Source organism: Salmo salar, chromosome 13, assembly GCF_965601325.2.
Source record: "Salmo salar chromosome 13, fSalSal1, whole genome shotgun sequence".
NCBI classification, from domain to species: domain Eukaryota; kingdom Metazoa; phylum Chordata; class Actinopteri; order Salmoniformes; family Salmonidae; genus Salmo; species Salmo salar.
The window spans coordinates 10,482,206-10,507,797 of NC_138303.1; the positions used below are offsets into that span (position 1 = coordinate 10,482,206).

General features: G+C 43.5%; 1 protein-coding gene across 1 annotated transcript; it reads left to right on the forward strand.

The window, feature by feature from the left end:
* Positions 1-2,822: 2,822 nt before the first annotated feature.
* LOC106566381 (SPRY domain-containing SOCS box protein 1) lies at positions 2,823-24,489 on the forward strand. Its single transcript, XM_014134348.3, has 3 exons — positions 2,823-3,018; positions 10,828-11,765; positions 22,171-24,489. Exons 2-3 carry the CDS (start codon positions 11,078-11,080, stop codon positions 22,296-22,298), a joined length of 816 nt encoding a protein of 271 aa, XP_013989823.1. The 5' UTR covers positions 2,823-3,018; positions 10,828-11,077; the 3' UTR covers positions 22,299-24,489.
* The last annotated feature ends 1,103 nt before the right edge of the window (positions 24,490-25,592 follow it).

The window sequence follows — 25,592 nt, forward strand, 5'->3', positions numbered from 1 at the left end:
GAGAGAGGCCATAGCTGGATTTGTCTCCCGAGTCAATCTTGGGGGTGACTGCAGCCAAGTGGGTGACTGAAGCCTGCTTAGGGTCCCCTCCTCCGCCGCTGCCCCTCCTCCGCCGCTGCCCCTCCTCCGCCACTCCCCCTCCTCCGCCGCTCCCCCTCCTCTGCCGCTCCCCCTCCTCCCCTCTCCCCCTCCTCTGCCGCTCCCCCTCCTCCCCTCTCCCCCTCCTCTGCCGCTGCCCCTCCTCCGCCTCTCCCCCTCCTCTGCCGCTCCCCCTCCTCCCCTCTCCCCCTCCTCTGCCGCTCCCCCTCCTCCGCCTCTCCCCCTCCTCCGCCGCTCCCCCTCCCCATCAATCTCTGTAGTTGGTTGCATTTCCTAAAGTCTAACTAATTCACTTTTACGTGATATGACATTATATTTTGTTACTTTTGTATTGTTTTTTTTTTTTAAGCATCAGACGGGAGATAAGTGTTACAAATTGTTACGAATCAATGGGATCCTGCATACTTATGGCTTTGATAAAAAAAAAAAAAAAAAGGTTTATGTCAAATTATGTTTCACCATGATTTGTCACCTTTATTTCTCTTTAGTGTTCATGTTGATCAATATTTTGGCTATGCTGGCCTATTATAAATGATCAAATAAATGTCTGATCAACACATACAAATCTGAACATATTGTCATTTATAATGATAATGCAGAGGCACCAATAAATTGTCCAATACACTTATTGTATGCTGTTTTCAAGTACATTCCCTTCTTTCTAAGGTGATTCAGGGTTTACTAATTGTTGTGAAGAACTTTATCAGTGAAGTGGGGTTACAGGGCTCTGTTCTAGGCCCTCTCCTATTCTCGCTATACACCAAGTCACTTGGCTCTGTCATATCCTCACATGGTCTCTCCTATCATTGCTATGCAGACGACACACAATTAATCTTCTCCTTTCCCCCTTCTGATAACCAGGCGGCGAATCGCATCTCTGCATGTCTGTCAGACATATCAGTGTGGATGACGGATCACCACCTCAAGCTGAACCTCGGCAAGACGGAGCTGCTCTTCCTCCCGGGGAAGGACTGCCCGTTCCATGATCTCGCCATCACGGTTGACAACTCCCTTGTGTCCTCCTCCCAGAGTGCTAAGAACCTTGGCGTGATCCTGGACAACACCCTGTCATTCTCCACTGACATCAAGGCGGTGACCCGATCCTGTAGGTTCATGCTCTACAACATTCGCAGAGTACGACCCTGCCTCACACAGGAAGCGGCGCAGGTCCTAATCCAGGCACTTGTCATCTCCCGTCTGGATTACTGCAACTCGCTGTTGGCTGGGCTCCCTGCCTGTGCCATTAAACCCCTACAACTCATCCAGAACGCCGCAGCCCGTCTGGTGTTCAACCTTCCCAAGTTCTCTCACGTCACCCCGCTCCTCCGCTCTCTCCACTGGCTTCCAGTTGAAGCTCGCATCCGCTACAAGACCATGGTGATTGCCTACGGAGCTGTGAAGGGAACGGCACCTCCATACCTTCAGGCTCTGATCAGGCCCTACACCCAAACAAGGGCACTGCGTTCATCCACCTCTGGCCTGCTGGCCCCCCTACTTCTGAGGAAGCACAGTTCCCGCTCAGCCCAGTCAAAACTGTTCGCTGCTCTGGCACCCCAATGGTGGAACAAGCTCCCTCACGACGCCAGGACAGCGGAGTCAATCACCACCTTCCGGAGACACCTGAAACCCCACCTCTTTAAGGAATACCTAGGATAGGATAAAGTAATCCTTCTAACCCCCCCCCCTTAAAAGATTTAGATGCACTATTGTAAAGTGGTTGTTCCACTGGATATCATAAGGTGAATGCACCAATTTGTAAGTCGCTCTGGATAAGAGCGTCTGCTAAATGACTTAAATGTAAATGTAAGTGTATTCTGTAATTAGTTACAAAATAATAACAATTGTGTATTGCTGCTGTTTGTCTGATATCTAACAGTTCATGATCAGCTCTGTTGACCATGAGACCATTTTGCAGAGAAAATGGGTTTGAGGCAGACTATTTCAACTCAGAATGACATGTGGCCCATTGTCCACCTGGCCATCAAGGACACGTGAACCCATTGTTTACCTTGTTACATGGCAACGGCCACAAGGGCGTTTCAAAGAGCTGTCAGTCAAGGTGAACTCATGAATATAGAATTCCCCGCCCACTCAGCCTGTTCTTTCATGCTTCCTGATTGTTAATGATGAGAGAAAAGGTATGATTTCTTCAATTCTGAGCATTTTAATAGTGTAAAAATGTTATGAGTGATGTTTTGGTCATTCAAATGTTATTTTTACTTGGGAAATAGGATGACTGTGCGGGAACTTTTAACAGTCTGTGGGATATAGAGTAAGTGGCATCCCTGTTGAAAAGTGTAATCCTCACATAAACTGTTGATTGAACAGGGTTAGTTATGAAGGCCCTATTGAGCCCATAGTTTTACCTTTGTATATTCTTGTCACAGTCCAGTGACTCCTCAGGGTTGTCAAATGAAAGAAAAAACTTCAATGTTGACTCAGTCTGGTGCATAACTGAACAGTCACTGACCAAATGTTTCCCACAGCACAAGCCATCTCAGGGCCTTGCTGTAATAAATAGTCCCATAAACAAAAAGCACTCATTTGTCAGGAAGCGCTTATATATATGTATATATGAGTGTATTCATTAGTGCACACAGTACTACTCGTTTTTCAAAGAGAACGAGAGTTTTTATTGAAGGAATTCAGGTAGGTTCGTTCCGTTTCGCAACAGAGCCGTCGTAATGAATGCGCCCTGCTGGGAGCTGTTGGACACGTGACTGGGTAGTACACGTTAGGGCAGCCATCGTTTTACCTAATTCACGTCCACACCAAAATGGGAAAGAGCTGGAAGGATTGGAGAGGATAGGACGAACAGCAATGGAAGTGCTTGGCTATTGTGTTTAAACTGCAAAAACTCGCTTTTCCAATCCTCTCGGTAGGTTTTATTGGTTGAAAACAAGAAGTTGCCAAGCCAAGGTGAGTTTTATTTCGTTCGTGTGTGTTTTTTTGTTGTATTGTAGATCTTTTGTTTCGGCTTTACTTTGGCTTTCCTGTCTGAATAATTGACTATTCAAGGGTTTTAAACGTAAATCAATATATGTCATGAATAGGAATATAGCTTGGTTGATTTATCAAATCAAATGCCACGAAGTCAGAATAGTATAAATGTATTTTCAACAAGGAATCTCATCAGTCTTTGCCGCCACACCCGCACTTATCTAAATGATTATGCCTAGTAACACGCTTCCTGTGTTAAGACTACAAAGTAACCGTACCTTCACCTGGCTAGTGGGCCAGTCCAGTGTGGGCCGGGCCAGTGGGCCAGTCCAGTGTGGGCCAGTCCAGTGTGGGCCGGGCCAGTGGGCCAGTCCAGTGGGTCAGTCCAGTGGGCATAGCTGACCTCCAGCTGGGGTGTATGTTCTGTGTACTAGGGATTACACTAGCTACCTTGCTATATAGGTCAGGTAATGATTTACTCGCGTCATCAGCTGCCCTGAGTGTGCTACGTTTTTAGAAAAGCAGTAGCCTCGGGAATCCTTGACAATCTAGCAAGCAATACGATAGACATTTTGTTAAATGCCATAAAACAAATGTCTTTGTGTGCTATGCTGATTTTAATTTTAATTAGGCTAACCGCATATCATAACCAACTGTGTTTGTCGCATTTAGGTCCCAAAACAGATTTATAGTACCAGGTTAGATAGATCCTGTTATAGGAGCTACATCAGGTCTGTTACCAGGTTAGATAGATCCTGTTATAGGAGCTACATCAGGTCTGTTACCAGGCTAGATAGATCCTGTTATAGGAGCTACATCAGGTCTGTTACCAGGTTAGATAGATCCTGTTATAGGAGCTACATCAGGTCTGTTACCAGGCTAGATAGATCCTGTTATAGGAGCTACATCAGGTCTGTTACCAGGTTAGATAGATCCTGTTATAGGAGCTACATCAGGTCTGTTACCAGGCTAGATAGATCCTGGTATAGGAGCTACATCAGGTCTGTTACCAGGCTAGATAGATCCTGTTATAGGAGCTACATCAGGTCTGTTACCAGGTTAGATAGATCCTGTTATAGGAGCTACATCAGGTCTGTTACCAGGCTAGATAGATCCTGTTATAGGAGCTACATCAGGTCTGTTACCAGGCTAGATAGATCCTGGTATAGGAGCTACATCAGGTCTGTTACCAGGCTAGATAGATCCTGGTATAGGAGCTACATCAGGTCTGTTACCAGGCTAGATAGATCCTGGTATAGGAGCTACATCAGGTCTGTTACCAGGCTAGATAGATCCTGGTATAGGAGCTACATCAGGTCTGTTACCAGGCTAGATAGATCCTGGTATAGGAGCTACATCAGGTCTGTTACCAGGCTAGATAGATCCTGTTATAGGAGCTACATCAGGTCTGTTACCAGGCTAGCTAGATCCTGTTATTGGAGCTACATCAGGTCTGTTACCAGGCTAGATAGATCCTGTTATTGGAGCTACATCAGGTCTGTTACCAGGCTAGATAGATCCTGTTATTGGAGCTACATCAGGTCTGTTACCAGGCTAGCTAGATCCTGTTATTGGAGCTACATCAGGTCTCTTACCAGGCTAGCTAGATCCTGTTATTGGAGCTACATCAGGTCTCTTACCAGGCTAGCTAGATCCTGTTATTGGAGCTACATCAGGTCTCTTACCAGGCTAGCTAGATCCTGTTATTGGAGCTACATCAGGTCTCTTACCAGGCTAGCTAGATCCTGTTATTGGAGCTACATCAGGTCTGTTACCAGGCTAGCTAGATCCTGTTATAGGAGCTACATCAGGTCTGTTACCAGGCTAGCTAGATCCTGTTATAGGAGCTACATCAGGTCTGTTACCAGGCTAGATAGATCCTGTTATAGGAGCTACATCAGGTCTGTTACCAGGCTAGATAGATCCTGTTATAGGAGCTACATCAGGTCTCTTACCAGGCTAGATAGATCCTGTTATAGGAGCTACATCAGGTCTGTTACCAGGTTAGATAGATCCTGTTATAGGAGCTACATCAGGTCTCTTACCAGGCTAGATAGATCCTGTTATAGGAGCTACATCAGGTCTGTTACCAGGCTAGCTAGATCCTGTTATTGGAGCTACATCAGGTCTGTTACCAGGCTAGATAGATCCTGTTATAGGAGCTACATCAGGTCTGTTACCAGGCTAGATAGATCCTGTTATAGGAGCTACATCAGGTCTGTTACCAGGCTAGCTAGATCCTGTTATTGGAGCTACATCAGGTCTGTTACCAGGCTAGCTAGATCCTGTTATAGGAGCTACATCAGGTCTGTTACCAGGCTAGATAGATCCTGTTATAGGAGCTACATCAGGTCTGTTACCAGGCTAGCTAGATCCTGTTATTGGAGCTACATCAGGTCTGTTACCAGGCTAGATAGATCCTGTTATTGGAGCTACATCAGGTCTGTTACCAGGCTAGCTAGATCCTGTTATTGGAGCTACATCAGGTCTGTTACCAGGCTAGCTAGATCCTGTTATTGGAGCTACATCAGGTCTGTTACCAGGCTAGATAGATCCTGTTATTGGAGATATATCAGGTCTGTTACCAGGCTAGCTAGATCCTGTTATAGGAGCTACATCAGGTCTGTTACCAGGCTAGCTAGATCCTGTTATTGGAGCTACATCAGGTCTGTTACCAGGCTAGATAGATCCTGTTATTGGAGATATATCAGGTCTGTTACCAGGTTAGATAGATCCTGTTATTGGAGCTACATCAGGTCTGTTACCAGGCTAGATAGATCCTGTTATAGGAGCTACATCAGGTCTGTTACCAGGCTAGCTAGATCCTGTTATTGGAGCTACATCAGGTCTGTTACCAGGCTAGATAGATCCTGTTATTGGAGCTACATCAGGTCTGTTACCAGGCTAGCTAGATCCTGTTATAGGAGCTACATCAGGTCTGTTACCAGGCTAGCTAGATCCTGTTATTGGAGCTACATCAGGTCTGTTACCAGGCTAGATAGATCCTGTTATAGGAGCTACATCAGGTCTGTTACCAGGCTAGATAGATCCTGTTATTGGAGATATATCAGGTCTGTTACCAGGCTAGCTAGATCCTGTTATAGGAGCTACATCAGGTCTGTTACCAGGCTAGATAGATCCTGTTATTGGAGATATATCAGAGCATCTAGCCAGCAGCATCACTGTTGTTGGTCACAGTTCTCTGTTTTAGTACTGTACCGTCCATACTTCAACTGCAAGCCTGTTAGAATTGGGACATTATGATCGCTGGCGACCTACACACCTAAACAAAATCTTATTTTGACACAAAATAAGTTCAGGTAGTATTCAGCCTAAATGTAGACTTGGTCAACACAAGAGACCAGTGTTCCCTTGGCTCAGCTAAATCCTTCAGAGTCCCCTCTGCATCTCAATCAGCTCCTTACTAACCCAGGGGCCTGGAAACCCCCAAGACAACCAGCGACAGGACCTAACTCGCCAGCCTCTCTCGTTCCTCCACCTTCCCTCACATTCATTTACAGTATGTATGAATGGGGACGGATACAAGCACCCAATGTGTTGCATCATAGTGTGTATCTGTTCAGCAAGCGTCCTTAGATTCAACTGAAAGTAAAAAATAAAATAAAATGCAGGTAGGAAAGGGGGTATTAGTTACCGTCACTTTTCGCTAATCATTTTAAATGTAATATATTTCTGCTATTACCTATAGCCTGTGAAGCGTGTGGTATAAAATTCAGAACTTGTCAGCACGACAGTGGTAGTTCTTCTGAGAAAGGGGGAATGAATGGTTAAATATGAACCCCAAATGGCACCCTATTCCCAACACAGTGCACTACTTTTGACCAGAACCCTATCAAAAGTAGTGCACTAGATAGGGAATAGGGTGATATTTGAGTCATTCGCCAAAGTCTCCAGCACAAAGGATGTGCAAATGAACATGTTTCATTCTCCCGTGGCCTGAGGCCCTGAAGGCTGGACAGGCATTGAGGACGATTGTTTACATCAGGCTGTGATCCCAAATGGTACCATGTTCCCTATTTAGTGCACTACTTTTGACCAAGGTCTATAGGGCTCTGGTCAAAAGTAGTGCACAGGGTGCCATTTGGGAAGTAGACCCAGAGAGTGGCCACCGGCTGCTGGGGTATTCTTCCCCTCTGTTTGGCCATCACTGAGGAGACATGCCCCATTTTAAAGGCTTGTTTACTTGTATTAGAAAAAGAGCCAAAACGCTTCTCAATGAACTCTTGTCTACAATTCAATTAGTGTGGCCTAACCTTTCCCTTCTCAGCAGCAGCTAGCACACTTTAGTTCCTGTTACCACAGTTCCCTGGCTGTCTGTTAGTTCCCTGGCTGTCTGTTAGTTCCCTGGCTGTCTGTTAGTTCCCTGGCTGTCTGTTAGTTCCCTGGCTGTCTGTTAGTTCCCTGGCTGTCTGTTAGTTCCCTGGCTGTCTGTTAGTTCCCTGGCTGTCTGTTAGTTCCCTGGCTGTCTGTTAGTTCCCTGGCTGTCTGTTAGTTCCCTGGCTGTCTGTTAGTTCCCTGGCTGTCTGTTAGTTCCCTGGCTGTCTGTTAGTTCCCTGGCTGTCTGTTAGTTCCCTGGTTGTGTGCTTGTCCCCTAACAACATGGACAGAATCCAGATAATTGATCAGACATGCTGATGATCGGTAATGACACCCGAGCCGAGCCAGTAATGTGCATCATTTTGTTCACGTGACATCCTATTGGACAATGTGGAACATATGACAATAAACACATTTAGATTTTTGAATTGAACCATTGATTTAAGTTGTCATTTGGTGCAATATAGGTGAAGAGTGATGCAATACAACGTTCCAAGCAATGTGCCAAGCTACACCAGCTGTTGCATAAGATTGCAACATTTGAGTGGGGCAAGAAATCGGCAAAACCAGATCTGGGCCGGACAGCACAAACGCACGTAGGGGCTGCTGTATGTTGCCAGGCAAATTTCCCCTGAAAGGGACAAAGTATTTAATTTTAAATGAATTCAAAACAACACGGATGGGTCTGGGACCAGGCTAAAACAACACGGATGGGTCCTATGAAGGGAATATGGTGCCATTTGGTGCACTATGAAGGGAATGGGGTGCCATTTGGTGCACTATGAAGGGAATGGGGTGCCATTTGGTGCACTATGAAGGGAATGGGGTGCCATTTGGGACTGAGACTCCGTGTTCTGTAACTCTGTCTAGTAGCTGGTCACTCTGGTCTAGTAGCTGGTCACTCTGGTCTAGTAGCTGGTCACTCTTGTCTAGTAGCTGGTCACTCTTGTCTAGTAGCTGGCCACTCTGGTCTAGTAGCTGGTCACTCTGGTCTAGTAGCTGGTCACTCTGGTCTAGTAGCTGGCCACTCTGGTCTAGTAGCTGGCCACTCTGGTCTAGTAGCTGGCCACTCTGGTCTAGTAGCTGGCCACTCTGGTCTAGTAGCTGGCCACTCTGGTCTAGTAGCTGGTCACTCTGGTCTAGTAGCTGGTCACTCTGGTCTAGTAGCTGGTCACTCTGGTCTAGTAGCTGGTCACTCTGGTCTAGTAGCTGGTCACTCTGGTCTAGTAGCTGGTCACTCTGGTCTAGTAGCTGGTCACTCTGGTCTAGTAGCTGGCCACTCTGGTCTAGTAGCTGGCCACTCTGGTCTAGTAGCTGGCCACTCTGGTCTAGTAGCTGGCCACTCTGGTCTAGTAGCTGGCCACTCTGGTCTAGTAGCTGGTCACTCTGGTCTAGTAGCTGGCCACTCTGGTCTAGTAGCTGGCCACTCTGGTCTAGTAGCTGGCCACTCTGGTCTAGTAGCTGGCCACTCTGGTCTAGTAGCTGGCCACTCTGGTCTAGTAGCTGGTCACTCTGGTCTAGTAGCTGGCCACTCTGGTCTAGTAGCTGGCCACTCTGGTCTAGTAGCTGGCCACTCTGGTCTAGTAGCTGGTCACTCTGGTCTAGTAGCTGGTCACTCTGGTCTAGTAGCTGGCCACTCTGGTCTAGTAGCTGGTCACTCTGGTCTAGTAGCTGGTCACTCTGGTCTAGTAGCTGGCCACTCTGGTCTAGTAGCTGGTCACTCTTGTCTAGTAGCTGGTCACTCTGGTCTAGTAGCTGGCCACTCTGGTCTAGTAGCTGGCCACTCTGGTCTAGTTGCTGGCCACTCTTGTCTAGTAGCTGGCCACTCTGGTCTAGTAGTGGGTCACTGCAGTCACAGTGTGACCAGACCAGTAGCGGGTCACTGCAGTCACAGTGTAACCAGACCAGTAGCGGGTCACTGCAGTCACAGTGTAACCAGACCAGTAGCGGGTCACTGCAGTCACAGTGTAACCAGACCAGTAGCGGGTCACTGCAGTCACAGTGTAACCAGACCAGTAGCGGGTCACTGCAGTCACAGTGTAACCAGACCAGTAGCGGGTCACTGCAGTCACAGTGTAACCAGACCAGTAGCCTTGTGTTTTCTTGCCCTGGAAAACCACAGACAGTAACAGCATGTGTTATATGTTGAAGCCAAAAGTAGTATGATTATTTTCTCTACTATCCCCTGACCAGACAACTGTATCATAAGAAATGTCTTAGTCTTTCTGCCCTCCTTATTTCCTATTTTTGGAAATTGTGGGCATTTTATTTTAGTTTGTCTGAACAGAGTGAAGTTTACAGCAGAGATGGAAGGAAGTACGCTGTATATTCCCTAGTATTGTCACAGTCTTCCTTTCCACTGGCAGTAGCAGGGCCTCCCAGTTGCAAATGATGCTCTTATGTTTTTTCCCCAAAATGATTTCTTTATGTGAAACCACAAATATGATTTGGTTTACCCAGCCAGACCAGAATACTCCAGTGACCTAGTAACAGTTAGTCCTAGAAGACTGTGTGTCAGTTAATTTTCTGAGTGTCATTCTGATAGTAATTTTAGCTGGAAAAACATGAAATTGAGTTCAGCTAATCAATTCTCTCATCATCCCAAATGACTGGCCAGTGAGCTCAAAGTAGTATTTTTATTCCCTGTTATTTAGGCATACTAAGACTTTCAGGGGGGTCTTTCAGCAATGAGTGATGTCGCCCTCAATGTTCTTGGAGTCATTTCAAATATTGTGAAGACAAAAGGATTTCATAATGTTGTAGTCTGTTCCAGTGATTGGACACAGTATAATATTAACATCAAAGCCTCTGACCTCTTAGTGTTTAAGGGTCTGTTGCACATATAACCAGCCATAGTCAATTAATTAGCCAGCAGCTGTGGCTTAAAGAGCTGAACTGAGGCAGGTTTAAAATACTCATCTCATATAATTAACAGGTGATTTACAGTACATAGAGTGCATACATTTTTTTGTATGTGATTCCTGCAAGTGGGAATTGAACCCATAACCTTGCTACTAGCACCAGGCCCTTACTAACTGAGCCACACATTATAGTAATAGGGGAATAGGAAGCCAATGTAAGTTGTTGGTGTAATGATTTGTGTTCGACCTCTCTTCTCATCCATCTTCCCTTCCTACTGGCTCTTCTCCTCCTCATCCATCTCTCCTTTCTCCTCCTCATCCATCTTCCCTTCCTACTGGCTCTTCTCCTCCTCATCCATCTCTCCTTTCTCCTCCTCATCCATCTTCCCTTCCTACTGGCTCTTCTCCTCCTCATCCATCTCTCCTTTCTCCTCCTCATCCATCTCTCCTTTCTCCTCCTCATCCATCTCTCCTTTCTCCTCCTCATCCATCTCTCCTTTCTCCTCCTCATCCATCTCTCCTTTCTCCTCCTCATCCATCTCTCCTTTCTCCTCCTCATCCATCTCTCCTTTCTCCTATCTCTTCCCAGGTGGGCTTGAACCAGGACCTGGCCTGATCTGTTACCTGGCAACCAGTGACGGGGCACCAATCCTAGCCTCCTGATTGGCTGTGACAGAAGCAGGCTGTAGAGGTGGAGAGGAGGGGGCAACTGAAAACAAACTGCTTTGCTTCCCCCCCCCCCCCCCTTTTTTTCCCTCTTCTTTGTTTTGAGGGGGGGAAGAGGAGAACTCGGGCAGGTGGAGGAGTGCTCTGTGGGCGCTCTAACTTCACAGAGGAGCATGGGGCAGAGCGTTCCTGGAGGCATAAAGACTATTGACATGAGGGATCCGGCATTCAGGCCTCTGGAGCTGGCAGCTCTGGACCATAACAAGCCCTCCAGGCTGGACCTGCTGCTGGACATGCCCCCTGCTGGACAGGAGGTCCAGATGCAGCACTCCTGGAACAACAACGACCGATCGCTCAACATCTTCGTCAAGGACGACAACAAACTGGTCTTCCATCGGCACCCCGTGGCTCAGAGCACGGATGCCATCCGGGCCTGTATCGGCTACACCCGGGGACTCCACATCTGGGAGATCAGCTGGGCCATGAGACAGCGGGGCACGCACGCCATCGTCGGCGTGGCGACAGGAGATGCGCCTCTTCATTCCGTAGGCTACACGACCCTGGTGGGTAATAACCATGAGTCCTGGGGCTGGGACCTGGGACGGAATAAACTTCACCACGACGGAAAGAACCAGCCTAGTAAGACATACCCTGCGTTCCTGGAGCCGGATGAGACGTTTCTAGTCCCTGACTCATTCCTGGTAGTGTTGGACATGGACGAGGGGACTCTGAGCTATATTGTGGACGGACAGTACTTGGGGGTGGCTTTCAGAGGACTCAAAGGGAGGAAGCTGTACCCTGTCGTCAGTGCTGTGTGGGGGCACTGTGAAATACGAATCCGGTACATCAATGGACTTGATCGTAAGTAGTGCCTATAACAGAGCTCTCCAACCCTGTTCCTGGAGAGCTACCCTCCTGTAGGTTGTCGTTCCAACCCCAGTTGTAACTAACCTGATTCAGTTTATCAACCAGTTAATGATTAAAATCAGGTGAGCTAGATTAGGGTTGGAGTGAACCTCCAGGACTATCTTTCCATGAACAGGGTTGGTGTGCCCTGACCTATAATATTTTCTAAACTGTAATTGTTCAGGGTCGGCTTTGGTCTTTGCTCTGAGACATGATTTTAGACTTTTTCTAAACGCCATAGGAATCTACTATAGCCATGTCTCACAGCCAGCTGTTGTTTTGGGTGCTTTGGAACGTTCAGAAATATTCTATGTAGAACAAACATGGCTCTCTGACATGCATTAGGATAAGGAATCATGTTGGCTCTAGTTATGTTGGCTCTAGTTATGACACTTCTATCTGTTCCAGTTGAAAAGATGAGGGCTAATGCACGTGTTCCTAGCTATCACTCCATACTTCCTCCTAAGGAGCTATAGTAACAGTGTTTGTCTGGACATTGGTATGTGGTTGAAATCTGGAAAATGAGAGAATCTACCAGACACTTAAATAAAATAATTTTTTTAAATATTTTTTTTTAACCAGCAAATATTTTTTGGGACATAATTAAACCAAAAATAACTGAATGAGCATTCTTTGTAATGTTTTTAAAAACAAGAACTATATTACTAGTAAAAAGTAATGTATTGCTCAATTACCTTTTGTGACCTTAGTTTTAAACAATTAGTTAAAATAAATAATTTTGATTACAATAGTCAAACTGATAAACGGTTGTACAAATGAACATCAACAATCAACAAAGTTCCTTGTTCTGCCACAAAATGCTGAGTGAAATGGTTTATTTATTATTAGTTCAGGGCTCGAACACTGATTTTTTTTTTTTACAAGGAGCACATAAGTTCATATTTAGGAACACACAAATAAATATAGGATCACCATAAAATTGAGTGTTTTTAATGATTAAATGACTAAAAGGTTTTTTTGCCGTGTTCCATCCTCAATCAAGCACAATGTACCCCCAAATATGAGTCATTAGGTGAGACCAAAGTGTTCAGCTGCCCCTTTACGTTAACGACACTTGTGTTTGTCTGTCTCAGAGATGAGAATCTCTGTACGCTAGCAGCAGACAGTTGCAGCAAACTCAAACACTAATATTGAAAAACAACCTAGCATGTGAACAAAACGATGGAACTAGCCAATAATCACCAGGACGAAGTCACACTTCACTAGCCTTTCAGGTCAATTCAACCAACTGCTACATTTGGGCTTTGGATTGGGGGAGAAAAAACCCAAAACTGTTCCCAAATGCTGTGTGATCACCCGCCAGCGTTGCTGGTGAAATACATCTTACCCGCTAATGCCAAAATCTACCCGCATTTGGCAGGTGACTGATGTTAATTTCCCACACTTGTTATAATACTTCCTCCTAAGGAACTTTAGCAGCGCTGTCAGTCTGTCTAGACATTGGGTTGTACAGACTGATGTGATTCAGAACTAAGTCATAGACACAATTTCAGGGCTGCATTTACATGTTCTCAAAATACTCAATGTATCTGATACATATATGTATGTGTCAAGAAATCTGTAATTGATTTTTGACGTTTTTGCTGAGAAGATCTTAGTCGTACAGTTTGGGCCATAGGAATTGACGAGAGCACAAACAGATCTGAGATCAGGCTTCTCTGGTGTTGCCTTGGTGTGCGTTTTTATTTCTTATTTTTAATGGGGCCAACCTTTGAACGTTCTGTTACACCCAAGTTAATTACATCAATAAACACTGAAATTGTGAGGGCATCCCAAATGGCACCCTATTCCCTACATAAGTGCACTACTTTAGACCAGGGCCAATAGGACTCTGTAGTAGTGCACTACTTTTGACCACAGTTTTGAGTACAACTTGGTGGTTGTTATTGATGTAATGAACTTGGGTGTAACAGTACATTCAAAGGTTGACCCCATTTTTTTTTTTTTTAAACGCATTACTGCACATCAAGGTTACACCAGAGAACTGAGGATTTGTAGCCTGGACCCAGACCTTTGTGCGCTCTTGCCAGTTCCTATGGTCACTATTAATGTAAAGGAGTTGGCAAGACAACACAAACAGATCTGGAACCAGGCTAGAACAGACTACAGTTAGGCTAGCCTGGTCCCAGATCTGTTAGTGTGGTCTTGCCTACTTCTATCTGTTTGTGTTGTTTTCCCAAACTTTAGCCTGCCAATTCAGCAAGACAACACAAACAGATCTGGGACCAGGCTCGAGCCATTGATTACAACTACTATGTAAGCCAGTTGGGCACTACCTGATAATGTGCCACTGGCATCGTGATTACATTTTTTTCTCTCTCTCTCTCTCTCTCTCTCCTATGCCCCAGATAGAACAAATGTAATCATTTAACAAACCTGTTGATCACTTTGATCTAGGTTTGGGTAGCATTTTCTGTAGTAAGGAGTAGCAAGAGAATAGTCCCTTCAAGTTATTGATCTGACAACTAGAATAGTGTACTGTAAAACCTGTATGTTTCACAGTTCCCACTCACACTGAACAGCAATGTAACATGCAACCATTTCAACCATTTTACTGAGTTACACTTCATATAAGGAAATCAGTCAATTGAAATAAATATATTAGGCCCTAATCTGGGCAGAGGCGCATCCATGTGTGGGCCTGGGGAGCCAGGCCCATCCGCTGGGGAGCCAGGCCCATCCGCTGGGGAGCCAGGCCCATCCGCTGGGGAGCCAGGCCCATCCGCTGGGGAGCCAGGCCCATCCGCTGGGGAGCCAGGCCCATCCAGTCAGAATGGGTTTTTTTCCTCACAAAAGGGCTTTAATACAGACAGAAATACTCCTTAGTTTCATCAGCTGTCCGGGTGGCTGGTCTCAGATGATCCCGCAGGTGAAGAAGCAGGATGTGGAGGTCCTGGGCTGGTGTAGTTACACGTGGCCTGAAGGTTGTGAGGCCGGTGGAACGTACTGCCAAATTCTCTAAAATGACGTTGGAGTCGGCTTACGGTAGAGAAATGAACATTAATTTATTTGGCAACAGCTCTGGTGGACATTCCTGTAGTCATCATGCCAATTGCACACTCCCTCAGCTTGAGACATCTGTGGTGTTGTGTGACAAAACTACACATTTTAGAGTGGCCTTTTATTGTCCCCGGCACAAGGTGCACCTGTGTAATGATCATGCTGTTTAATCAGTTTCTTGATATGCCACACCTGTCAGGTGGATGGATTATCTTGGCAAAGGAGAAATGCTCACTAACAGGGATGTAAACAAATTTTAGAGAAATAAGCTTTTTGTGCATATAGAACATTTCAGGGATCTTTTATTTCAGCTCATGAAACATGGGACCAACACTTTACATGATGCATTTTATATTATGACTATTTGTGTCGACGCCCCTTCATCGGTGATTGGTCAATAGTAGTACTAGTAGGAGTCAACTATGGATGCGATTCTTCAACCAAGTGTTTGTCAATGAGCGACGACTAGTTGTAATGCACATTTTTCACTTGACAAATATTACATCAAACATCTTAGTTAGATGTAAAATAATGCAACCTAAGATCTCCTCTGCAAAAAAAACGTAATCAAGAAATCTGTATTTAATTGAACTGACTATTTTGAGGAAGTTTATACTGGCTATGTTGCTGCAGTGAGGGAGAGACAAACAGTAATATTGCCGCTTTTTTTTTCGCTCCTCATTTTCCAAGCGAAGGTCTTTTTTTAAGGGCGTATGCGAGGCACCAACGTTCACCTAGCTGAGTTGTGTGAGTAAACCGAACCTACTATGCAGGGGCCTTAAACCAGCTTTCCATTGCATTGCTTTCACCAGTTATGTCATGTCAAAAACCATTAAGAAAGGATTCATTTCAAGAGGATTCCAACATGACCCAGGAGTTATATTTCCTCCGCATGCGATCTGGCCATGAAAAACTCTGACCTCTAGAGGATTCTTTCTCTAGTCTAGAATGTCTCATTCTGCACTAAGAATCTAATCAAATGTTATTTGTCACGTGTGTCAACCAACAATGTAATTTTCAAGAAAATATTTAGTAAGTAAAGTAACAATATGGCTATGTACATGGGGTACCAGTACCGAGTCAATGTGCGGGGGTACAGGTTAGTCCAGGTCATTTTGTATATGTAGATGGGGGTAAATTGGCTATGCATAGATAATAAACAGAGAGTAGCAGTAGTATAAAAACGAGGGGGTCAGTCAATGTAAACAGTCCGGGTGACCATTTCATTAATTGTTCAGCAGTCTTATGGCTGTGGGGGGGTAGAAACTGTTAAGGAGCCTTTTGGACCTAGACTTGGCACTCCGGTACCGCTTGCCGTGTGGTAGCAGAATGTCTTTGACAATTTTCTGGGGTCTTCCTCTGACACCGCCTAGTATACAGGTCCTGGATGGCAGGAAGCTTGGCTCCAGTGATGTACTGGGCCGTACGCACTACCCTCTGTAGCACCTTAGGGACGCCATAACAGGCGGTGATGCAACTGGTCTCCTGAGGAGGAAAAGGCGTTATCCTTTTCACGACTTTCTTGGTGTGTTTGGACCATGATAGTTTGTTGGTGATGTGGACACCAAGGAACTTGAAACTCTCGACCCGCTCCACTACAGTCCCATCGATGTGAATAGGGGCATGTTCAGCCCTCTTTTTCCTGTAGTCCACGATCAGCTCCTTTTGTCTTGATCACGTTGAGGGAGAGGTTGTTATCCTGGCACAACACTGCCAGGTCTCTGACCTCCTCCCTATAGGCTGTCTCATCGTTGTCAGTGATCAGGCCTACCACCGTTGTGTCGTCAACAAACTTAATGATGGTGTTGGAAACAGTAGGGATTCTCTCTCTCTCTCTCTCTTTTATTTATATATATATTCATATATATATATATATATATATATATAGTAAACATTACCTTAGGTTAATTATACTGAAAAGTTTTTAAATAATATACATTTCAAATGTTTATATTATGGCCATGTACTGTGTTGTAACAATATGTATATAGTTGATGTTAAGGCTGGGTGATATTGCCAAAATAAGTATAGTACAGTATTTTTCACTTTTGACATTTTTTTTACAGTATTTTATGTTTTTGAATAATGTAAGTTGTAAATTAGCTTCATGAGTAGTGCTTGACCCCTAGGGAGGCAACACATACATACTGAGTCAATGGGTCTTCTTCCATTCTGATTGGTTTATACTGTTCAACTTCAACCAAAAACAATTTTCAGCATTTTTTTTCATCCATTTCTCAATTTCATTTGAGATCATTTCCACTTGGGCTGTACGATATGGGCAAACAATCTAAGCTTTATTTTTAACCAAATGTTGCAATTGCGATTCGACTTGTGATTTTGAACAAAACACTTTGAACTGTTGGAATCATGGAAATAGAATGATTATTCTAATTGTATAGTTAGAATATAATAATGGGCACTTTGAATACAGTGTTTTGACAAGACAACAAATGAAAATGCCAGGGAGGAGTTATTGTGACAGGGTAGGAACCAAAGTGTTGATAAGTGTTTCCTAGTGGACCCTATAATATTTGGCTACATTTAATGTTTTCTCTTAGCTACTTCATGTAGCTAACATATTCATGCTTCACATATTCCTCTTCTGATTTAGAAGATACTGTTGCACAAACATGCTAATTTAGGTCTACACAGTCACTGGCATTATCATTTTATTAGCTAACTAACAATTATCATTAGCAGCTGACACGATGTAGGCCTAACTTGCTAAGAAAAGGCAAACTAGTGTAATTATAGAACACTAGTGGATTTATATTAAACAAAGAAAACCGCATTGTTGTCTTCAACATTGTTGCTTGTGCTGCATTAACCATGCAGACTGAACGCAAGGGTTTCATGGTCAAGCAACATCAAATGCACTGCTTGAGTGACGGGGCGGGGCTAGGGCTGTGGAAAGCGGTGTAGAGATCAGAGAGAGAGATGACTCAAGTAGTGGTGGGGTAAACTTAAAGGCACGTTACACAAGACATATCACATTTTAACAAACCAAACGTTCAAATACCGTTAAAGAAGGTAAAGTTAAAAACCCCAGCTGGTCCGTGCATCGATACTGGTATATCATAAAATACGGTATACCGCCCAGCCAATAGTTGAAGTACAAAAGGGGAAATAAATAAATATGGGTTGTATTTACAATGGTGTTTGTTCTTCACTGGTTGACCTTTTTCTTGTGGCAACAGGTCACAAATCTTGCTGCTGTGATGACACACTGGTATTTCACCCAATAGATATGGGAGTTTATCAAAATTGTCTTTTTTTAAATTTATTTGTGAGTGTGTAATCTGAGGGAAATGTCTCTGGTCATACATTTGGCAGGAGGTTGGGAAATTCAGCTTAATTTCCACCTCATTTTATGGTCAGTGTGTGCTCTTAGCTTGTCTACTCTGAAGAGCGAGGTCTGCCTATGGTGGCCTTTCTCAATAGCAAGGCTACGCTTACTGAGTCTACATAGTCAAAGCTTTCCTTTATTTTTGGGTCAGTCACAGCGGTCAGGTATTCTGCCACTGTGTACTCAGTTTAGGGCCAAATAGCATTCAAGTTTCCTCTGTTTTTTTTTGTTAATTCTTTCTGATGTGTCAAGTAATTATCTTTTTGTTTTCTCATGATTTGGTTGGGTCTAATTGTGTTGCTGTTCTGGGGCTCTGTGGGGTCTGTTTGTGTTTGTGAACAGAGCCCCAGGACCAGCTTGCTTAGGGGACTCTTCTCCAGGTTCATCTCTCTGTAGGTGATGGCTCTGTTATAGAAGGTTTGGGAATTTCTTCCTTTTAGGTGGTTGCAGAACTTTTAATATCTTTTCTGGATTTTGATAATTAGTGAGTATCGGCCTAATTCTGCTCTGCATGCATTATTTGGTGTTTTTACGTTTTCCGCAGAGGATGTTTTTGCAGAATTCTGCATGCGGTTTCAATTTGGTGTTTTGTCAAATTTGGTGAATTCTTGGTTGGTGATTCAACTTACCTGGTAAATAAGGGTAAAAACAAAACATTGGGTTCTATAACTGATTTTGAAGTTTACATTTAAAAAATTTTTTTTGCCTTGTCTCAGAAGGTTCACAGCTTTGTGGAAGTTAATCTGTGGTGCTGATGTTTAGGGCCAAGTATTGTAGGTGTCATTTTGTGTGCTCTAGGGCAAAGGTGTTGAGATGGAATTTGTATTTGTGATCCTGGCAACAAGACCTGTTTTCGAACACTATCATTTTTGTCTTACTGAGATTTACCGTCAGGGCCCCGAGTCTCTGATGGAATCTGTGCAGAAGATCGAGGTGCGACTAACGACAAAACATCCAGTCAGCGGCAGTCCTGTGGTGCGAAAGGAAGCGTGAACATCACCACCAATCAGCGTACGCCACTGTGCGCACACCCGTCGTTACAAATGACTGCTTTCTGAACACACACACACACACACACGCGCATCCGATTTGGTCACTTATAACTTGCTGTTTGGACAGTCAGTAATCCATTACGGATTGGAAAAACAAAACTGATTTTGACTGTTAAGGTCTGCAGTGTGAATAAGGCTTAAGAGATTTCCACACCAGGGGCAGGCTGCACCAGTTGGGCGTAAATTAAAAACGTTGGTCTTAAACACTAGGTCGGGCTTAGCTACGTCCAACTTTAGGATCAAAATTGATGCCTGTTGCAGCAACCAAAAATAAGACTGGTCGTAATGTCCGGCTTAAGTAATGGGCGTTTGTGAATTTTTTTTATTCTTTGTCATGATGGTTGCTAGGCAGCGTCTGTTTATTAGGCAGTTTATTTTTTTTAACAACAAACCACTACAGGAAGTACATGTGGGAACATAAGTGTGTGTGTGTGTGTGTGTGTGTGTGTGTGTGTGTGTGTGTGTGTGTGTGTGTCAATATCACATTACACGTTATTAGGCTGTTACCGACCTTGTGGCAGTTCATGTCCCATCACTTCCCATAACCCACCACTAACCATGCACTTTTTCTTAACCACTACTGGATGGAACATCCAATAAATAGCACTGAATTATGAAAATATTGGAATAAAAGTAGGCCAATGCCATTTTGAAGGCATTTATCATATTGTTACTTACTGAAACTCCCAAAGTCATCTAACCATTTTAAATACTTTTAAAGTAATAGCGCTGTGTGGTCAACTATACTTTCCGTTATGAGTGGGACAGCGTTACCGCGCTGCTTTGTGACAAGCTTGTGGACTCGATAAATCAATCAATCTGATTTTTCTTTTCTTTCTTTTTTTAAAGTTTAGTTTTAGTTATAATTAGGCTGGGAAAATGTTAGCCAAATTGTGGTTTGGTCATGACGATAATCTTTAGTCTTGTTAATCTAACAGTGTTATCAGATCATTTTAGCTAGGATGTTTTGTAGCCTAGTATAACAGGTGGGTTATTTTGCTCCTCTTGTGAAGTAGCCTAGGCTATAGCCTGGCTAAAAGCCCTAGACTGATAATCAATCAATGTGATTTTGTTTCTCTGCATATTTGGTTATTTGATATCTGGCTTGGCAGCTCATTTATTACTTTGCTAATATCTGATCTGACACATCTAGCATGCTATAATTAACCAATAAGGCACCTTGGGGGTTAGTGGTATATGGCCACTATACCACGGCTAAGGACTGTTCTTAGGCACGACGCTTTGCAGTCCTTAGCCGTGGTATATTTCCCATACATCACAAACCCCAGAGGTACCTTTTATTGCTATTAAAAACTGGTTACCAACGAAATTAGCGCAGTAAAAAAAAAATGGTTTTGTCATACACGTGGTGTGACGGTCTGCTATACCAAGGCTCTCAGCCAATCAGCATTCAGGGCTCGAACCACCCAGTTTATAATGTAGCACAAATCAAGTGTGTTATTTTGGTATTTACTCGCACATAGGCAACTCGAAAATCCCACTGAGGTTGTGCGATATGAACACGAGACTGGCAACCTTTTGACGATTGCTATTATTTTTCTATGCGTATCATGATGCCGATGTGCATGCTCCCTACTAGGTGTGAAATCTAGGCACAACGCCAGCTCATAGAAGGGCTTACGACCAGGTGGTGCAACAGGTAGAATTTCTAGGTCGGGCGTAGAGTTACGACCTACTGGTGCAACTGGCCCCTAGATCGTGCAACATTTTCCCATTTTTAAAAAAGAAATATATATATTTTCTTTATTATTCCTTTCTAAATTCATCAAGCTCTGTCAAATTGGTTGTTGATCATTTATAGACAACCATTTTAAGATCTTGCCATAGGTTTTCAAGTAGATTTAAGTCAAAACTATAACTCGGCCACTCGGGAGCATTCACTGTCTTCTTGGTAATCAACTCCAGTGTAGATTTGGCCTTGTGTTTTAGGTTATTGTCCTGCTGAAAGGTGAATTCATCTCCCAGTGTCTGGTGGAAAGCAGACTGAACCAGGTTTTCCTCTAGGATTTTAACTGTGCTTAGTTCCATTTTATTTATTTATTTTTATCAACAAACAAAAAAACTCCCCATTCCTTAACGATTACAAGCATCCCCATAACATGATGCAACCACCACTGTACTTGTGCATGTGACATTAAACTTGAAACTATGCTTGAAAATAAGTAGTAAACAACACTTTGTATTCAGGACAAAAAGTTTGCTTGCTTTGCCACATTTTGTGCAGTTTTATTTTAGTCCCTTTTTGCAAACAGGATGCATGTTTTGGAATATTTTTATTCTGTACAGGCTTCCTTCTATTCACTCTGTCATTTAGGTTAGTATTGTGGAGTAACTACAGTGTTGATCCATCCTCAGTTTTCTCCTATCACAGCCATTAAACTCTGTTTTAAAATCACCATTGGCCTCATGGTGAAGTCCCTGAGTGGTTTCCTTCCACTCCGGCAACTGAGTTCGGAAGGAAATCTATCTTTGTAGTGACTGGGTGAATTGATACACTATCCAAAGTGTAATGAATAACTTCACCCTGCTCAAAGGGATATTTCATTATTGCACACAGTGAGTCCAAGTCCATGCAACTTGTGACTTGTCAAGCAAATATTTACTCCTGAACTTATGTAGGCCATAACAAAGGGGTTGAATACTTATTGACTCAAGACATTTCAGCTTTTCATTTTTAATTAATTTGTAAACATTTCAGGAAAAATAATTCCACTTTGACATTATGGGGTTTTGTCTGTAGGCAGGCCAGTGACAAAATAATCTAAATTAAATCCATTTTAAATGCAGGCTGTAACACAACAAAATGTGGAAATAGTTGAGGGGTGTGACTACTCTGTCTCTCACTCTTTAAGTTAAACTAAAATGTAGATGTCTATTTTACTGTGCTGTACTCTAAATGTCTCTCTTCCCTCCCCAGCTGAGCCTCTCCCTCTGATGGACCTGTGTCGGCGCTCTGTGAGGGTAGCTCTGGGTAGAGAACGACTGAGTGAGATCCATGGTCTGCCTCTACCAGCCTCTCTCAAGAATTACCTGCTTTACCAATGACCCCTCAGCACCACACAGAACATCTCTTAGATCTATGGACTGCCCCGTCTGTTGCCTCAATACATACACAGAACGTGTCTCTCGCTCTCTCTCCTGACTGCCCCGTCTGTTGCCTCAATACATACACAGAACATGTCTCTCTCTCTCTCTCTCCTGACTGCCCCGTCTGTTGCCTCAATACATACACAGAACATGTCTCTCTCTCTCCTGACTGCCCCGTCTGTTGCCTCAATACATACACAGAACATGTGTCTCTCTCTCTCTCTCTCTCCTGACTGCCCCGTCTGTTGCCTCAATACATACACAGAACATGTCTCTCTCTCTCTCTCTCTCTCCTGACTGCCCCGTCTGTACATACACAGAACATGTCTCTCTCTCTCTCTCTCTCTCTCTCTCTCTCTCTCTCTCCTGACTGCCCCGTCTGTTGCCTCAATACATACACAGAACATGTCTCTCTCTCTCTCCTGACTGCCCCGTCTGTTGCCTCAATACATACACAGAACATGTCTCTCTCTCTCTCCTCTCTCTCTCTCTCTCTCTCTCTCGACTGCCCCGTCTGTTGTCTCAATACATACACAAACATGTCTCTCCCTCGCTCTCTCTGTCTCTGGGATTTTCCCCCTCAGAACGGTAACCCAACCAGTTCAACAACTCATCACTCCAGCCTCTGGGTTAGGGCTCTGACTCATCCTTCCCAGCCCTCAGGGTTGGTTTGTACCAATCACACTACAGATTGAGAACAACATCATTGTGTGATGCTTGGAGTGTTCAGGAAGCTCTAGAGACCCTGGTTGGTAATGGGTGAAGTTATTTTTTAGTTTTAGTTTTTAAATAATCCTGGTTTTTATGGTTTACTTCAATCATACTGGGATATCCACGTCGATGACATGCAGCGGGACTTTATGCGTATCTTTGCTGGTCCTGAGGGCTTTGAGATGACTGCCATAGTGGTACTACAATATGTCTACCTGTGTAGAAGTGTAATGAGTTGAATGGTACGTCAGTCTGTTGTGACCAACAGCTTTTTAATAGTGATTTAGACTTTCTCTCCTTTTCCGTTTTTGTCTTCTTAAATGAAAATTCAATCCAGTGATTGCTGTATGACATGTCCTGTTGGTAAATAGTTGGTTTATTGTGTTGGAATCACCCCCCCCCCCCCCCCCCCCTTCAGGTTGGTGGAGGGCTGTTGTGTGGTATAACAGATAGGTTTGTTGCATGTTGAAAAATATTTAACATTTTCCAAGCACAAGGTGGTGCCATTTCTCACCTTCCTCCCACTCCCCACCTGTTCCTCCTCTTTAATGGTCCATCAGGAAATGGTACTCCTTTTTATATACTTGAGAGATTTTATGAGATTTCCTTGGTCAGGTTTTAATAAAGTTAGTTAGTGCTCACCTTCCTCACACTTCCCAGTAGATGATGGTTGATCTAGCCAAGACTGTGTGTGCCTGGTGACGGTCCAGCACTGACCTCTGTTAGTAAGGTGGTGATACAACTCCATTACTCCTGGAAGCATTACTCTGCTTTCAGGGTAAAAAAAAAAAAGTATAATTTTATTTGGGTGGAGTGTGCCTTTTTAACTCTGCTCTGCTGTTCTGCTGCACTGCTGCACTATCAGGTTTTCTCCCTGCAATATCTGAAGCACCTGTTTTATGTACCGATGTCCCCAACAGATTTTATATATATATATATATATATAACTGAATGATGACATCGCTGTGAGATTTTCTAACATGTTCTAGCATACAGGCTTGGCTTTGGTGACCAATGACAAAACAGTCACTGTACAATGTCCGTGACCATGGACTTTCTCTCTGCTTTGGACCCATAGACTGTTTCATGTATATCAAGGACTTGTTTGGGTATAAGGGATGGTTAGGTCATTCTGAAATGTGTGGGGATGTCATTGGAAGGTGTGGGGTCTTTTTTTTTAAATTTTTTTTTAATTAGTTAACTATTGTTTGTTTTAGTTGGAAAGCATTTGTTCAAATGGCACTGTTTCCTGTATAGTGGACTACTTTTTTTTTTTTTTTTATGGGCAGATGTAGTCGGCGTTGTGCTGATCATTGACTGCGCCAATCGTTTTATTTTTCCCGTTTTGAAATTTTATTTTTCGTTTTTTTTTCTTCTAGTTTGCTCATTTTGTTTTTCTTTATGTAGTAACTACCTAATAAAAGTTTTTCAAATTATATTTTGTGTTGTGCTGTCAAGTGACTTGTGTATAATTTCATGGGGCCCTCAAAGTATCGATAAGGTAATAGAACCGTGTGTGTGAATTGTGTAAAGTTTGAAATATGGTAAAAATTTGAATCTCATCTGTCGCTTCCAATAATCATGCGTTTGATTCCCGCTGGGGCCACCCATACGAAAAATATGCACTCACTTTGGATAAAGAAGTCTGATTAGTAGGAAATGGGAGCTTCGCCAGGATCTTCCTTATCTAGCCGTCAGGGGATGCCAAAGAGCAGATACTGGCCTTCTAGCACCTGTAAGAACGTTCAGCTGAATCTCTTTTAAAACATTTCACCCCAAGTCAATCATTTGCTGTAGTGACTTAGCACTGTGTGATCACAAAGACCATATCAAAACCGATTTTTGCTCAAGATAGTGCTGCAGTGTTGGCTCTTGCGTCAAAAAACAAACTGACCATCGACTACCTTTCTATCAACAAATGTGTTTTTATTGTCTCCCAGGGTAAAAAAGACATATTTGTATAATATTAAGTGAATTGTTGAGGTTTTAAATGCTCTAAAATGACGAACGATGGTGACTATCTCCTGGAATTGTTTTTTTACCCTGACCAATAAAACCGGTTCACTGAGAAGTCAGCAACTTTCCACTGACAAACAGCACTATTTCCAGGTGGTTGAATAACCACCTACTTATCTGTCTATTCCATAGGTTAGGAACCTTGATATCATGTCGAGTAGTACTTTTATTGATCCCAACTTGGGAAATTGTTTTATCACTGCACATCATCAACAAATCATGAAGACAAGACCTGTAATAATGACAAACACATAAAATAAAAAACAGACATGAAGGCACATGCATCTTAACAGCCATAAAATTATAGTCAGATTCAAAGGAGTTAAGAAATGCTGTTGTGGATCCTACTCTGGGGGAAACAAGCAACAAAACATTCATAAGAAGACATCAGAATGAATCATTACTCTCATTAAAATGCCTCATGGATGTGGGTAAGAATGACCATCTTAAACATAACCTCTCTGGAGTTTCTGGGCAGGATCAACCTGATACTGAAGCTGTTTCCCCTTTAAGAATATGAGCCAT